At 41.8% G+C, this 16,478-nt stretch overlaps 1 protein-coding gene and 1 long non-coding RNA gene across 2 annotated transcripts; both read left to right on the plus strand.

The window, feature by feature from the left end:
* Nucleotides 1-3,226: 3,226 nt before the first annotated feature.
* LOC133248671 (olfactory receptor 10AD1-like) lies at nucleotides 3,227-5,650 on the plus strand. The gene is made up of 2 exons (XM_061419037.1): nucleotides 3,227-3,255; nucleotides 4,684-5,650. Exons 1-2 carry the CDS (start codon nucleotides 3,227-3,229, stop codon nucleotides 5,648-5,650), a joined length of 996 nt encoding a protein of 331 aa, XP_061275021.1.
* Nucleotides 5,651-7,463: 1,813 nt separating this feature from the next.
* On the plus strand, nucleotides 7,464-10,829 carry LOC133247465 (uncharacterized). Its single transcript, XR_009736389.1, has 2 exons — nucleotides 7,464-9,300; nucleotides 9,335-10,829. It is a non-coding gene; the product is annotated as an uncharacterized LOC133247465 (long non-coding RNA).
* Nucleotides 10,830-16,478: the final 5,649 nt, after the last annotated feature.

Genomic DNA, 16,478 nt, shown 5'->3' on the forward strand with positions numbered 1-16,478 from the left:
AATATATTTACCTTAACAGTTTTCACCCAGAAGACATTTTTCTGCTTTAAGGTCACAAAATGAGTAATCCAAAAAGCAAAGAACTATAGTATACAGAAGAGGGACCAGGCTTCAAGCTGTGTAAGGGCTGAAATTACTAGAGAGACATTTTATTTAAAGCAACCCTGCAAAAAACAGAGGCTGAAGCTTTCTAAGAGAAGAACTTAACATGATTTTAAACAAGGCTGGTGAATTCCTTTACAACATGAGTGAACCAACCTCATCCCTAAAACAAACATACGCTACAGAATAAATAAGCAATACAATGCTCTATTATATTTTCTTTCCTGTAGTTATAAAATGATAGGAAGGCAACAGAAACATACTGGCTTAATTGTTGAATTATTCAAAAGTGTCCTGGCCCCTCTGTAAAAATGACAGGAATCAGAGTCTTACTTTATAATGAGACATTTTCCCACCAGTCTAGTCTACAGTAGCACACTTTGTTCACTGTGCTCCTGTGATCATGGAATGTAGACATCTCTCAATTCACCAGCACTGTTCTTTGAGAATTAAACATATATGTTTATCAGCAGAATTCCTCACTCTCTCAGGATTTGTCAAACACCACTGTGGCTCACTTCGTGTTATAACCACAGCTCTATCACACTTCTTTGTTTATATTTCCATGTATGTGATAATATTACTAATAACTGGGACTTTGATGGGGTCCAATAAGTAACACTACTCCTTCCTTTACTTCTTAATCAATTGAGAAAGAAGGTAGCACCTGAATATGGGGGGTAAAATATCAACTTTATTAATACCAATACAGAAATTTGAGCAATTGGACTTACTGATGCAGAAACACAGAGTTAGACAGACTTATTTCCTTGTTGCTGGCAGCTACAACACTGCCTCCCCAAACAGAGGTGGAACCTGCCCTTAAGAAGGTTACTTACTCCAAAGGCGAGGTCTAGAGGAAAGAGACAGACACATGTGCTCAGCTTTCCTTCTAAAATCAGATAACCACTCCATCTCCCCTCTATAAGATGGTGTGAATGAAGGAAGAGGGAAGGGTCAGGGGTATGTGACTACAATAGTTTCATTCATGTGGAAGGAAACATCAGGAATATGGAAGCTGTTATTCCTCACACACCCCTAATCATGCCTAACAGTGTGTTCTCCTGCCCCATTAAGTCTTTGTTTAATCAGGGATAGTGGTGTATTAAGACAATCCCATTTCTACCCTCATGTGGCTGCTCCTCTGATGCAGGTTCTTCAATGAGATTAAATCACATCATTAAACTACAATAATAAACTTGAGGTTTAAATGTGATGGTGGGTGTAAACTATTTTATAAACTAGTGTTAATTTAAATGAGATTACAGACCTCCCTTGGGCTGCAAGGAGATCCAACCAGTCCATTCTAAAGGACATCAGTCCTGGTTGTTCTTTGGAAGGAATGATGCTAGGGCTGAAACTCCAGTACTTTGGCCACCTCATGCGAAGAGTTGACTCATTGGAAAGACTCTGATGCTGGGAAGGATTGGGGGCAGGAGGAGAAGGGGACAACAGAGGATGAGATGGCTGGATGGCATCACCGACTCGATGAAAGTGAGTTTGAATGAACTCCAGGAGTTGGTGGTGGACAGGGAGGCCTGGCATGCTGCAATTCATGAGGTCACAAAGAGTCGGACACAACTGAGCGACTGAACTGAACTGAACAGACCTCCAGTCTTTACATAAGAAACCCAAGGAATTATGAGTGGTTATTTAATCTCTACACACTTGGCAAAAGAAAATCCCATGATCCTCTTCTGGTTTAACAAGGAAATCTCACAAGTATGTGTATGTTTTAGAAAACAAAAAGATACCGATCTACATATTACCATGGCCATAATTAAGACCTACCAATCAAAATTACATTTTAGAGGTTCAAGATTAGCTTTATAGCACATAGCAACAATTTCTGATATCCAGTCTTAGAAAATTCTTTGCCCAAAATAATATTTGCAAGGACATCTTTTATGTTATAGAATAATATGAGCTTATTTGAAGCTAAAGGAGAATTTAGCTTTATTTTCCTGCTGGTATTTCTTCAATTATTAATAGTTATAAGAAAATGTGATTTCAAATCAAGGTGTTAGAATTCAGTTATTTATCACAGACAAAATTAAAAATCTTAAGAAAGTAAAAATAAACACTATTAAAAAGTGAGAACAATATAAGCTTACTAATAAGTGGAATACATGAAATGTAAAGTTTCTCACCTATTCTATAAAGTGCAGTACACACATAACTTAGTGCCTGCATGCTAAGTCACTTCAGTCATGTCTAACTCTTTGCAACCCTATGGACTGTAGCCTTCCAGGCTCCTCTGTCCATGGGATTCACCAGGGAAGAATACTGGAGTGAGTTGCCATACCCTCCTCCAGGGGATCTTCCCAATCCAGGGATCGAACCTGCATCTCTTTTGTCTCCTGCGTTGGCAGGTGGGTTCTTTACCACTAGCACACCTGGGAAGCCTGCATAATTTAGGGATATTATTTAAATAAACATTTATCACCCATGGTATAGATGACAGAGAACTAACAAGGCCATCATACAAAACTTCTCTTCCAGAGTGGCCCACCAGGTCAGACCATCCTCTCTGGACAAGTTCTTCAAACACCATGAGTTTCTCTGTTATTTGTCACAGTAATTAAATGACAGACATCATTACCAGCCAAGCAACAGAATGAGGTAGGATGTGATTTTCAAGATATTATTGTTGCATTTACTTATACAAATGTTTGACTGGTTAAGTCCTGACTAACTCTTGTAGTTAACAAGACACCAGGTATCACAGAATATTCTTTCTAACGAACAAACCACAAATAAATATTTGTACTCCTGCAAATCATAATGACTCCATAGGTTGAATTTCAGTTTCTTCTTGTCTGAAATGTAGCCCACTTACTTCACTTGCCCAGACTCTGACCTCAGTTTCAACAAGTCCACTGCGCCCATGATTCAAAGCCACTTCTTGGATTCAACAGTTCTTTATGCCCCTCCCTACTCATTCTGGGCCCCCAAGAGAGGAATTTCTAGGGGATCATTCAAAGCAGCTATGATGGGAATGGCCTACTGCCCAAACACTGCCTGGACCTGTCAGGAAACACCTACAGGGATTCCAAGAAAGAAGTGGCAGTAATGGCATAGGTATGTTTTAAAATTAAGTTAGGTACCTGAAAGATTTAAAGACATGGAGAGCAGAGAGAAGTTCAACTGGAGGTAGCTCAATGACAGACACCCACCACCAGAGATGAGAAAGGGAGAGAAAGGAGAGTGAGAAATGGAAGTAAGTGGAAAACCATGGGAAAGACAAAAAGAGGGGAGAAATTGAGAGTGTGTATAAAAGGGAATGGAAGAAGAGAAAATGAAGAAGAGTGACAGGCAGAACCGAATGTTGAGAACAAACACACTGTCTATCAAAATCTGCAAGTGAAAGATCTGTCCTATATATCCTAATTCCAAAACAGGATGAAAAGTAGGAGATATTTAATACGAACATAATGACTTCCTAAAAATCACAGTGAGAATAGAGCATGAGAATTCTGGATGCTTGTTCTCTGATGATAGAGAAAAGAACAAGATTTACTCTCTATTAGTAAAAGGACAGCCTGAAGTTATCTGAACATCTATCCAAAATGATTGAATTTGTGCCCTGCTCAGAACTTCCCTGTTGTCAGAGGGATAGTTGGATCCTTTTACCCAGTTATGTATTGCCCTAAATTCCCACCCCAGCAGGAAAACTGTCTCCTATTAGGAAGCATGCCAGAGCTCACCACCAGGCCCATCTCCAGCATGCCTGGCTGCTGCTGCTGCTAAGTCGCTTCAGTTGTGTCCGACTCTGTGCGACCCCAGAGACGGCAGCCCACCAGGCTCCCGAGTCCCTGGGATTCTCCAGGCAAGAACACTGGAGTGGGTTGCCATTGCCTTCTCCAATGCATGAAACTGAAAAGTGAAAGTGAAGTCGCTCAGTCATGTCCGATGGGTGGTTAATGCAGCAGCAGCAACCACCGGGAACCTGAGACTGGAAAGAAGGATGATTGGGAAGAGCTGAGTGTGATGTTTCAAGTTATGCTAATCATTCTCATCTAAGGGATAATCCTGAGAGTTGGCATATTTTTCTCTAAAAATTCAACCCATTCATTGTTTTAAATAGATAGTATACTTGAGCTTTTTCCTTTCCTAGAAAAATACATCTTCAAATGTCTCTCAAGTGCACCTTCAATATGATCTATGAACTAACAGCTACCACCCCCTCCTCTGAAGTACTCCACTCCTCTGTTTGGCATGGGTTCTAGAAAACTATCTTGTTTTTTCTCCTCAATTTGATTAAAGACTAACCCTTCCCAGTCCCAGACCGGAAACAGATACTTGACTTGAGCCTGAGTAAATTAAAATAAAGTATAACCACCCTGCCTTAATTTTTGATATTATGATTCCATGGACGCACCTATGGTGACCCTGGCATTTTCACTGCCCTATACCATTGCCAATTACATAATGTTTACTTAAGTTACAAAACATTTACCACCACTCATTTATCTTTTATATTACATCCACTAATATTAGGTGGGTTTCTGTAATCAAGTGAGTACCCTGCATTACTCTACAGCTGTCTCTCTTGTACTTTTCCTGTCCTTTGTCCTCAAGTGGATCCACGCCAGCGGACCTAAGGAATGGCAGCACCGTGACAGAGTTTATCCTCGTGGGCTTTGAGCAGAGCTCCCCATCCACTCGGGCATTGCTCTTTGCCCTCTTCCTAGCCCTCTACAGCCTTGCCATGACCATGAATGGCCTCATCATCTTCATCACCTGGACAGACCCCAGGCTCAACAGCCCCATGTACTTCTTCCTTGGCCACCTGTCCTTCCTGGATGTCTGCTTCATCACCACCACCATCCCACAGATGCTGGTCCACCTGACAGTGAAGAACCATGTTGTCTCCTTTGTCTCTTGCATGACCCAGATGTACTTGGTCTTCTGTGTGGGTGTGGCTGAGTGCATCCTCTTGGCTTTCATGGCCTATGACCATTATGTTGCCATCTGCCACCCACTTAGCTATGCCCAGATCATAAGCCAGCAGGTCTGCGTGAGCCTGGTGAGTATTGCCTGGTCCTTTGGGCTAATCAATGGCATCTTGCTTGAGTATATGTCATTCCGGAATCCCTTCTGCAGAGACAACCATATAGAAAACTTCTTCTGTGAGGCCCCCATAGTGATTGCTCTCTCCTGTGGAGACCCCCAGTTTAGTCTGAGAGTCATCTTTGCCGATGCCATTGTGGTGCTGCTCAGCCCCGTGGTGCTCATCGTCATCTCCTATGCCCGAATCCTGGCCTCCATCCTGGGCAGGAACTCCTCCTCTGGTCGAGGCAAGACCTTCTCTACTTGTGCCTCCCATCTGACCGTGGTCATCTTTTTCTACACCTCAGCCATGTTCTCTTACATGAACCCCCGCAGCACACACGGTCCTGACAAAGACAAGCCTTTCTCCCTCCTCTACACCATCATCACCCCCATGTGCAACCCCGTCATCTACAGTTTCCGAAACAAAGAAATGAAGGGGGCCATGGCGAGGGCCCTTGGGAGAAGCAGCCTTTCCCAGGCAGAGTCTGTCTAGTGGGAAGATGCCTGGAGGGGCAGCTTCCTCCTCCAGTCCTGAGAGTTGGATAACTTTCCTGTGCTGAGAGGTTCCAGGAAAGAGCATTCATAGGTTCCTTGGCACCAGCATCAGGCCTGGAAGTTCCTATTAATGTCTAATGCTCATCTATCTGATGTACCTTTAAGCACTGTGTTCTCTTGGACCTTTTTCAGGAGACTTGGAGACCTTTCTGAGTAATTTTCTTCTAAGTTCTCACAACAGGATCTATAACACATAACCACACTTAATTCCATTTCATTTTCTTTGCATAGCACTTTTATATGCTCTTCCCAGCCTCAGTTCTGCCTAGGCATTTAGGAGTAAACATTTTCTTTCAACTTAATCTGTTTTTCTTTCTCACACTTCATTCTCACTTCCTGAATCTGCCCTCATCCAGTCTGCTTCTATATGAGAAACAGTAGAGGAAGAAAAAAGAAAAAGGTTATTAGGGAGCAGTTGACACCAAAGAAGTTAGAGAAAAGAAAAAGAAAAACGAGGCATCATCAGCCTGAACTTTACCTTGTTTGCCTCCACTAGCCCAGGAGAGGGAATATGCAGCTGCGTTTCTTGTTATGTTTACGCTTCTGTGTGTTAGGGAAGGGCAAGTAGGAGAGGCCAGGTGTCAAATCTCTTCTTCCTCAGTCCTTTAATTTTCTTAAGTACATGACTATTTAATATTTCTCTTCAGATTCAAGTATCGGTTTGGCCAAAAAGTTTGTTCAAGTTTTTACATTATGGAAAGACCTGAATGAACATTTTGGCCAACTCAATAGTGAGTACCTCTACCAAGCTTCTCAGACTGCCGGTTTCCTTCCCTTTTACCCATATCCTAAACAACTCCCCTTTCCCTACTGCCTATTTTTCTCAACCATCTTTCATTTCATTCCAATTCAGTACTATTCCACCTTCTTCCTTATGGTAAATGGGTCCACTTCATTCCCTATACATGAAATCTCCACACTACCTCCACCACTGCCGATGACTTTCTTAACTTGCAACCCTTCCTCTCTTGGCTTAGCTTCTCTTCTTCATGAAACCCAGTGTCCCTTGAGAGGGCATAATATTCTCAGCTGTTCTCTTTCTTTGCAAACTGCATCCTTCTCATGCTCCTTTCATAACAGATAGCAAAGAAAGGGGCATAGGCCTGTGCTGTGTTTTCTGATGCTACTTCCTTGAGATGAAAGCACCTCACTTGGGATGCTCTCGAATAGATATAGTAATACAACCCTTTTCACATCCTGACATCACATACTAACTACCCTTCACCCTACAAAGCTCTATTCCTTTGAGTCCAATTGGTGATTATCTAGATAACAGAGAACATGTGAGACACACTACTCAGTCAGCAAGGAGACACCACTGTCACCAAGAAGAAACAATAAACACAGAACCTAAACATTTACATTACCAAAGAAAAACTACACCTAGGCAAAGTGAAGCAGGCAAGACAGACTTTCTTTAAACCTACTGCAGTAGGGAGACTAATTCAATGCTGGTCAAACAAGTGGCTGGTGAGTTTGTATGAGCTGCAGTAGGGGGATCTTGGGCCTGTGAGTGGCAATTGCCCTTAGCCAGAGTACTTCGGAATGACAGACAGCACTCACTATTAAGCACTTAGGTTTTAACAGATTTAAACTTCACAAAACCCTTTAATAGTATTACCTCCATTTTGAGAAGCAAAACTGAGGACCATAAAAGTTAATTTGCTCAAATTTACTGCGCATTTCAAAAGGCTTAGCTTTTTCTAACTGGGCAGCACTTCCAGAGCATGCACTCCTTAAAAGGTAATCAAATAACTATCCCCAAGAATGGGGCAGTCTTTATATTGAGGAAGTGATACTAGAATTATGCCTCAAAAAATAAGTAGTGAATTAAGATCAACCCTGAATATTCATTGGAAGGACTGTTGCTGAAACTGTGGGCCACCTGTTGCGGAGAGCAGACTCACAAGAAAAGACCCTGACGCTGGGAAACACTAAAAGCAAAAGAAGAGGGCAGCAGAGAATGAGATGGTTATACCATCACGAACTCAACGGACATGAATTTGAGCAAACTCCAGGAGATACTGGAGGAGAGAGGAGCTTGGCGTTCTACAGTCCATGGCGTAGCAGAGTCCTCACGATTTGGCGACTGAACAACAAAGTGAATTAAAAGACTGAAAATGGGTGTGGCATTGGCACGGATTTAGAATTCCAGGCAAAAGGAACTGCCTGATTCGTCATTGAAATGGTGTGTTCAACGTGGATGACAACAGGCCAGTATGGCCAGGAATGCTGAAAAATCAGGCTGCGTGACCCAGAACTGTCTTCTCTAGCCAACGCACTTTCTGGTTCACGGTCCCGAGCTCCGAAGAGCCCCGGCCTCAAACGGGAACCTAGGCATGGTGGGGGGCTGACCTTTTGCGGAAGAGAAGCCGCCGCCCTGGCCGCGTTTCCCCCGCCACAGTCTCTGCCCTGGTCCCCAGTGGCATAAGAAGAGCCCACAGGGTCCGCGAAAACTCCTGTAAATGCATTAACTAAAAGCCATCCCGAAATGCGCATCCCTACTCATCTCCCAATGCGAAGCCACTAGTCGCCGGACCGCACGACCACGCTCTAGGGTTACCACACCCCGGCCCAGGGACCGAAACTGTGGGAGGGAACGCCAGGAATTCTACCTAGAGTCCTGGCTCAGCCCGCCCTCAGCTGTAGCCCGGCCCTAGGTTCCTTTCATCTAAAGCCGGCGCCATGTTTCCCAGCCCGCTTTGGCGCTGCACCACTAAACTACCCAGCAGGCCTTGGAGCCCTGACCTGATTGCAGCCGCCGGAAGGGGTGGGCGTGGCCCGCGCTACGAACCTGCGGCCAATCAACTTTCCCCAGCCTCTTAGATCGCCGCTATAGCAACCAGTGAGCGCCTTCTTCTTAGCCGCCCCTCCGGGGCTGGGGAGCCCGAACCAGACCACTCTGGGAGATACCAGCTTTTCTGGGAGACTCCGCAGCCGCCCGCCCGCGCTGGTGACGTGGGCCTCAGGGTTGGGATACCCTCCCAGCTGAGTGCATTTGTTTAAATGCCACGCCCCTTTGACGAAAGATGAGATGGGATGGGGGCGGAGCAAAGCTAGAGGCTGGCTTAAGTAGGTCTTTGCCTATCACGTGAAATCACTTTAGCGCCCATCCTATAGGGTCCGCGGATCTGTAACCTCGTTCGTTCCAGGAGACTTCGCCCGTTTCAGAGTTGCGTAACTTGCGTTCCTCTTCCCTCCTTTGGGCAACGGCAGTATTCTCTGAGCTTCCTTACCTCCCTTTTCAGTTACAGATTCCAGGAAACCTTCCTTGTTCCCTTGACCCTTCGGAGTTCACTGGACTTTACTGTCCCTTCATGGTTTTTTTCCTAACACTGTACTGTAATTCACTTTTCTGTCTTCCCCACTATTCTGAGATTCATTTTTTAGTTCATAGCACATTGCCGGACTATAGGTGGTGCTATAATTCTGTTTCCTCAGTGAAATCTTAAGCAGACTCCTGCTATATTAACCAAATAAAAGCAAAGCTGTTCTGGTAGAAGTGGAGTGTCAGTGTCCAAAGCCCTGGACCTTCAAGGAAAATCCTAAGGCACCATAATTAGTGACTTAATCAGTTTAATATATATGGTTTACCCAGGACACGGAAACTAAACGTACCTAGAGCCTCCCAGAACACCCTTAAAAATCTCATTTGGGGATTTCAAATCTGATTACACGTGTTTATTTTTATTTTCCAGTCGACCTAGATAGCTATTTCTCTCTTCAGTTTAATTTCTTGCCCTCTTCACCCAGCTCTGGGCTTTGAGGCTAAGCTGTATGGACCACATCAACAGATTCCCTTACCTCTGACTTTCTATTGGATTAAGCCAATGATAGCCATTCCCTTCTTCAGGGGATCTTCCCCACTCACGGATAAAACTGGAGTCTCATGTGTCTCCTGCATTGGCAGACAGGTTCTTTACCAGCTGAAGCACTGAGGAAGACGTATCTAGTGTTTAGAATTGTGTTTAAATATACCCTCGGAAAATATTTTGTAGGCATGTATTCTTAAATGTAGTCAACTACCCCTGGGCTTCCCTGGTGGCTCAGACGGTAAAGCATCTGCCTGCAATGTGGGAGACCTGAGTTCGATTCCTTGGGGTGGGAAGATCCCCTGGAGAAGGAAATGGCAATCCACTCCAGCATTCTTGCCTGGAAAATCCTATGGACGGAAGAGCCTGATAGGCCATAATCCATGGGGTCACAAAAAGTCAGGCATGACTGAGTGACTTCACTTCACTATTCTTAAATGTACTCCAAAGCTACTGTTTTATGCCTCATTCTGTCCCTTACTTTTTCACTGAGCACCGTTTTTCATCTCCCTCCACGCTACCAGATGCTAGCATTTACTCTGTTGCTGCAGTTTGATGCCTGCTATTCCATGATGTGCAGTATTCACTCACAATATTGTATCTGTCCATGCCTCCACTGATGAACACCCACGTTGCCCACAGCTCCACTCCACTACAAATAACCTGCTAAGAACATTTTCCTATTAGTCCCCTACTGGACCTGTAAGGAATCTGTTTTATATTTCTTAGGAGAGGAATTTCTGGGCCATATCAATGTATTTAATGTATCCGAGTTATACCAGATTGCTTTCCAGAAGTGATGCGATCAGTCTTGCAGCAGTGCAAGTTTCTATATTTCTACATTCCTGATATTAGTAATTATATGGATTTCTGATTTTTGCTCTTTTGATAGATGTGAACTGATACCTCATTGTTGGTTTACTTTGTATTTGATTACTAATGATTTTGATCAAATTTCCATACCCATGTTAGTGTTTTCTGTTCTTAAATTGCCTGTTGATATTATTTGAAACTTTTTTTCCTATCGGGTTACTGTCTTTTCCCTGATCCTTTGCAGGAGTTCCATATATGTTCTAGGATGATATTACATCTTTGTTGGTTTTAGACAGAACACATTTTTTCTTCATTTTACCATCTGCGAATTGTCTTTGTCCATAGTGCCCTTTATAGAACATAAATCTTTGTTTTGTAATCAAATTCCTCAGTTTTTGCCTTATGGTTTGTGCTTTTGAAAGCATTTGCATATGTGGACTACTTTCTTAGTTATGCCTCCTCTGTGCCGGGCATCTCTAAATCTGAGTTCCCTGGAGGCATCTCTGTAATCCTTGCATCAACTCCTCTTCATTAGACTCCAAAATATTTGCATTGACTGACTTTTATTCTTAAGAGAATCACATGTTCCTTTAGCCTTGTCTCCCATAAAATCTCAGGTTATGAATATTGTATCATTTAACTATTTGAAGTTAAGCTTCCCGTAATCCTGGACACACATCTCACCTTACCTCCTTGGCTACCAGGGAGAACTAAAATGGCCTAGTACTGTCTTTCAAGATTTCCTTCACTCTCATTCCACTTGATGAAATTCGTCTTTTGGGGTCAAAATTAGACCTTGAGTTGCAAACTCTTCTCTGCCATCATCTTCCTTATGAAAGATGATATTACACTAAATCAACATACCTCTCAGTCCTGGATTTTGGTTTTATGCCGGTTTCATGATTTGTTCCTGGAACCTTTAATCCAGTTTATCTGTTTGGAGAGGCTCTAGCACATTCTTCCAATGATATCACTTATTTTCTTCTCCTTTATCTTCACCTAAATAATTCCTTTCTTCTTTCCACTCTCAAAGACATAAAATCCCATAAAAGACTCTATTTTCTTGATGTAAAGTACTACTTTGACTTTCTTTCTATCATTTCTTTTGTTTTTATTCCTCCTACTTACTCCTTTAGATCTCTTTTTTTTTCTTTCCTTCCTTCTCTTCCTGCCCATTTTCCCCCTCCTTTCCATTCTGAATTTTACAAATACTGAGGGCCAGGGCTGGCTTTCTGTAGATCATAGCAAAGAAGCTACTTCTGTCTCAGAAGCAAGTTCCCCACAAATATGTGATATGTGTCACTTGACTGGCCATTCCTTTCCAGTTGCACATCAGAACCCAGTTCTGTTTCTTCAGAACAATGTACTGCACCTTTTTTCACTGACACGGTCCAGGCATAGAAAGCTTGGTAGGCCCCATCCTACCAAGTTTATTTATCTACATGACATTTTATTTTCCTGTGTAAAAACTCATTGTATTTTATATTACTTGTATTTTGAGCACTGGTGTAGAGGCCATATGTACTTTTTTGTCCAACCCTTTCTACTTACTTTTTCAAGAGAATTATAGGATGCCACCTCAGCTACTGCTTTTCTTCCAGTGTTATATTTGATGTCCTCTGTAGTATAAAATTTTTTGAACATTTTTTTCACTGTTTTCTCCATTTTATCTTGTCATCCCCTCCCACCCATTGACTCCCAACATACACACATACACACACACACACACACACACCATTCCCATTTTGAAACTGAAGTGCTCTTAATTGCTCATAGAAAAAATTTTCTGAAAAGCACTCTATTCCAATTCAAGAACATATCATACCCTCATCTTTAGGCTGAGAGCAAGGTAAGAACATGGACCTTGACTGCTTGGAGTCTGCCCCTGTGCCTATCACTTTCCATGAGACAAGCTGGCAATTGGTAAATACTTGCTGGTAGATGGATTCAGTCATGGTCCCCTTCTTGGATGTGTTTTTCCATCATCCTTATAAGAATTATTTACCTACTCAAAAATGAATTTTGAATTTCCCTTTTTATTCTCAAAGTAGACTTCAAGCCACCATAATCTTCCCTTAGCATATTGTAACTACTTATAGCAGAGTAAGATGCAGAACCATTTAATAAGGGAAAAAAACCCTGATTTCAGACAAACATGGTTCTGGTTGTAATGCTGTCATTGATTGTGCAAGTTTGCACATATCATTCCATCTAATACTTTAGTTATAACCAATGATATAATGTTTATTCACTATAAACCCTCTTAAAAGGATACGATACATTTTTATGAAGTAGTTGAGATAGAAATAAGGTAAATTCCGCTGACCAAAGGGTCTAAGTGTGAGAGAAACTATTTTATAAGAAAAAGAATTTGCTTGTTATTCTATAACAGGCAGGAGTGGGAAGAGAGCAAGAGAAGGATAGGGTGGAGAAGCCTGTGAAAGGCATAAACTCCTCAGTGGGAACTTTCCTTGTGATCACTCCCCTATTCTTGAATGAATGTGAGTGAGTGTGTGTGTGTGTGTGTGTGTGTGTGTGTGTGTGTATTCAAGTTTACAGTAAAATTTTTATATGCCTAATAAGATCATATTTCTTGTTGAAACTAGTGAAAGTGCTGTTTTATGTCTCCTGTAATTGATAAGGAGGCAGCTTGCATGACCTTGGGGGTGTGGATGCAGAGGGAAGGAGAAGCACAATAGACCATAAAACATGCAGAAACTGTATTGCATGCTGTGGAATTCCCAAATTCTGGAATTGAAATTTGGGCCAGACTTAATCAGATTACTAAGAAACATGAGTAGTCTCTTCAAACATAGGAGTTATACATAAAGTGGCGATATGGTCATCACTAAGGTTTCTTTCAGCAATAACATTTTTGAAGACTCTAAGAAATAGTGACCTTTTTCTCAGCTCTAAAATCCTGTAATTTTTCATTTGTCTATTTAAGACACATTTAGACACTTTAGTGATATTAAAAAGCTCATTTTCTAAATAAGCTCTTTAAACAATGAAACTTTAAAATATGTGATAACAAAGCATGGTGATAGTTGAATTGGCAGTATTTTCTCTTTCTTTATGGTGCCTAGAATAATGACATGCCACACAATCAGTACTGCCTTAAAGTCAATATAATAAGACTATAAAAATTAGAAGGCAGTTCCAGCTCTCAAGATATTCATAACTTGGAAGGGGGAATAACAAGCATAAAGAATAGGAGAAGTGAGGAAAAATACAATAACTGTCCCTCAAAGAGGTGTAAAAAATAAGATTTGTATGTTTAAGAAAGAAAGAGATCACATTAGGAAAGGCTGTATGGAGGAAGTAGCCTTTGAGAAGGGCCTCAAAAAACAGATAGGATTCCAACTGGCAGAGATGAGATGGAGTAGGAATAATAGCAAAAAATTAGCGTCAGGAATATGGGCACTTCTAGAGAATGGCGAATAAGCACATTTTGATTCAAGGGTTTATTAACCCTTTCTGGCTTTAAGAATATTATGAAAGCTATGAACCCAATTCCTATAAATAAAAGCACAAATTTCATAATCAAAAAGTTTTTGTATACTCTTTCTGGAGATTTCCCATTACAGGTAGCATAAGGGAGAGGAGAGGAAAGCAGCCTTGGAGTATATCCCATGAGAGCTGGTGCAGGTGATCAAGGCTGCAGAAGACTCTTTTCTGAAGGAGAAATTTGGACCTGACTGCATTTGGGAAGAATGGTAAAAGAAATGGAATCAAGATCCAGGGGGACACAGGGACACGTCTAGTTTAACTCATCCAGAGATTAAAAGAGCTATGATACCTTTGGGAATCATTTCTAGCTGACTGGATGATACAGGTTTGTGGCTGATGTTATGGTGTCTAGAAAAGGTACCTAGGAAATGAAATGTTTGGCTTTAAAAGTAAGCCAGAACCTGACTGGGGAGTTTAACTACCCCCACTGTATTTTACGCTTAATTCAGGAAAGAATGGGACATGATGCAGATTTCTGAGGAGAATGAACATTCACAGCTGTGGTTTAGGAAAATGAATATTCAGAGCTTTGGTTTAGGAAAATCAATCTTAAGGGTTATGGGTGTGTGGGAGGCCAAGGCCATTTAGGAGTTCATTGCAGTTGGCTTTTATATCCTTTAAATACATCCTATTTATTCAGTTCCCCTTCTGTCCTCGCCACCCACTATTTGCAGAGCCAGGACTTCAGTAAGCATTTGGTGGTGCTTGCTGAATTGAAAATCGTAAATTAACTTTGAGGGTCCCCTTGTAATGTCCCTATTACTCACCAGATGGCACCATTACAGCATTACTTATAGATCAGGCTTCCTTCTAAAGCACAGTGCTTCCAAGCAGAATATGTTTCTTTGAGGGAATTCACCTTGGGACAATCTAGAGGTGAGGGGCAGGGGGTTGGCAGCGGAGTGGATGGTAGCTAGAATGAAAAATTCAAGAATTCTCTTTCTACACTGTAAATCAACTAAACCTCAACTTTTAAAAATATTCCTTTTGTACTTTTACATATTATTTCTTATTGTAACAGAGTATCTTGGCTGAATTTCTATTCCTAGGCATATAGATGGCGAAAGATGCTTAGAAAAACCTGCCTTTTCAAAGATGCAAGCAGTTTTCTGTCTTGTAAGAAGTATTAGACTCAAATATATCTGGGAAAGAACTGTCCCTTAGTTCTGGGAATACTTCTAGGTGAGCCATTTTGTTATACATATCAAGCTGAGACCATACGCTGGTGAAATTGAGGCCACCTAAAACTGTATATTTATGTTGCAAGCCAGTTTGCATCTTAGAAAAATAATGATTTCTCTAAGACAGATTTTAGTTGCACCATGCTAAAGTTATAGTTTATTTCTATGAAGTTGTATGTTTTCATTTTGAGATTCAGACCTAACCCCTGAGAAATTTCCTAACTCGATAGGAGGGCCAGAAACAAAGACTTCTGACTATGTACATGCAGCTTTGCGTTGAGCTCAGACCTGAAATGCAGCACAAAGCTATAAGGGCACCGGGACCATCGCCTCACTGCCGCACATCAGCACTGCCCTGACAAATTCCCAAGTACTAGAAGACTTGCATGTAATGGTAGATAAGATTCTTAGCACCTTGTAATGGATGCCAATATAATTTGAATTCGTTGAATAAAGTGGTGAGTAATCAGATTTATGCAGACTTCAATTCAGTATAGGAAATACTCTAGAGGCCCCAGGAGGCAAAGGTGTTATCAGTTCAGGCAGGGTCATTTCTTCTTTGGTATTTTTTCAAATTAAAAAGCCTCATTACCATTTATTAATAGTTAGGTGATTCTTACCTTTTTACTTAATTCTTACGTTTTAGAATTAAATTGAAATAATAGATCTCTCTAGAGACTATACATACACAGTTTTGCATTCAATTTAAAGGGGTTGGGGCCCCCTGAAATTCAACAGTGACCCCATGCATGAGTCCCAGGGTTAGAAATCTCATGTGAAACTGATTCATCAGATGCATTATAAGGAAGAAATGCCAGAGGAGAGTGGGGAGTCTGAAGAAGTGGGGAAGGAGGTGGGAGAGAAACCTGTGCTGTGTCCCTCTGGGATGTTGGTACAGGTCACTGAAGACAGTTGAAGAACTGCTTTTTCTGGGGAGATTTTTACCTATTTGGACTTGAGAGGAATCTCTAGAGACATTCTGGGGGCCCTGGGCTAGGGGACTGATGACACATTTTGGATAGTAGGCATAGGAAGAATTGAATTGGCGTCAAGGGTTAAAGGGCTCAACCAGACCATTCTACAGGTGCTGAAGGGCTAAGGTGCCTTGAGATTCACGTCATACTCTGCAGAATCTGAGCTACAGGCAACAGGGAAGAGGCATAAGAGTGGGGCTGTGTCAGGGTATATCTGGGAACATCAGCTTCTTCCTCTAAAGAAGCATGTGCAGAAGGCCATCTTCTCTGTGCCATTGTATTATCGCCCACTAGACTCTGAAAGGTCACTAACCAAAACCAACTCGGGAATTACTTGTTCCAACTGAGAAGATGAAAACTGAGTAAAACTAACATTACTTCCTTTTCAGGACTCTTAACACTCTTGATTGAGGACATAAAGGATTCCTTTCTCTGAAGATGAAATAGAGCAGTTAGTGGAGTGGGTTCCCATCTAG

Source organism: Bos javanicus, chromosome 5 (genome assembly GCF_032452875.1).
Source record: "Bos javanicus breed banteng chromosome 5, ARS-OSU_banteng_1.0, whole genome shotgun sequence".
In the NCBI taxonomy this organism is placed as follows: domain Eukaryota; kingdom Metazoa; phylum Chordata; class Mammalia; order Artiodactyla; family Bovidae; genus Bos; species Bos javanicus.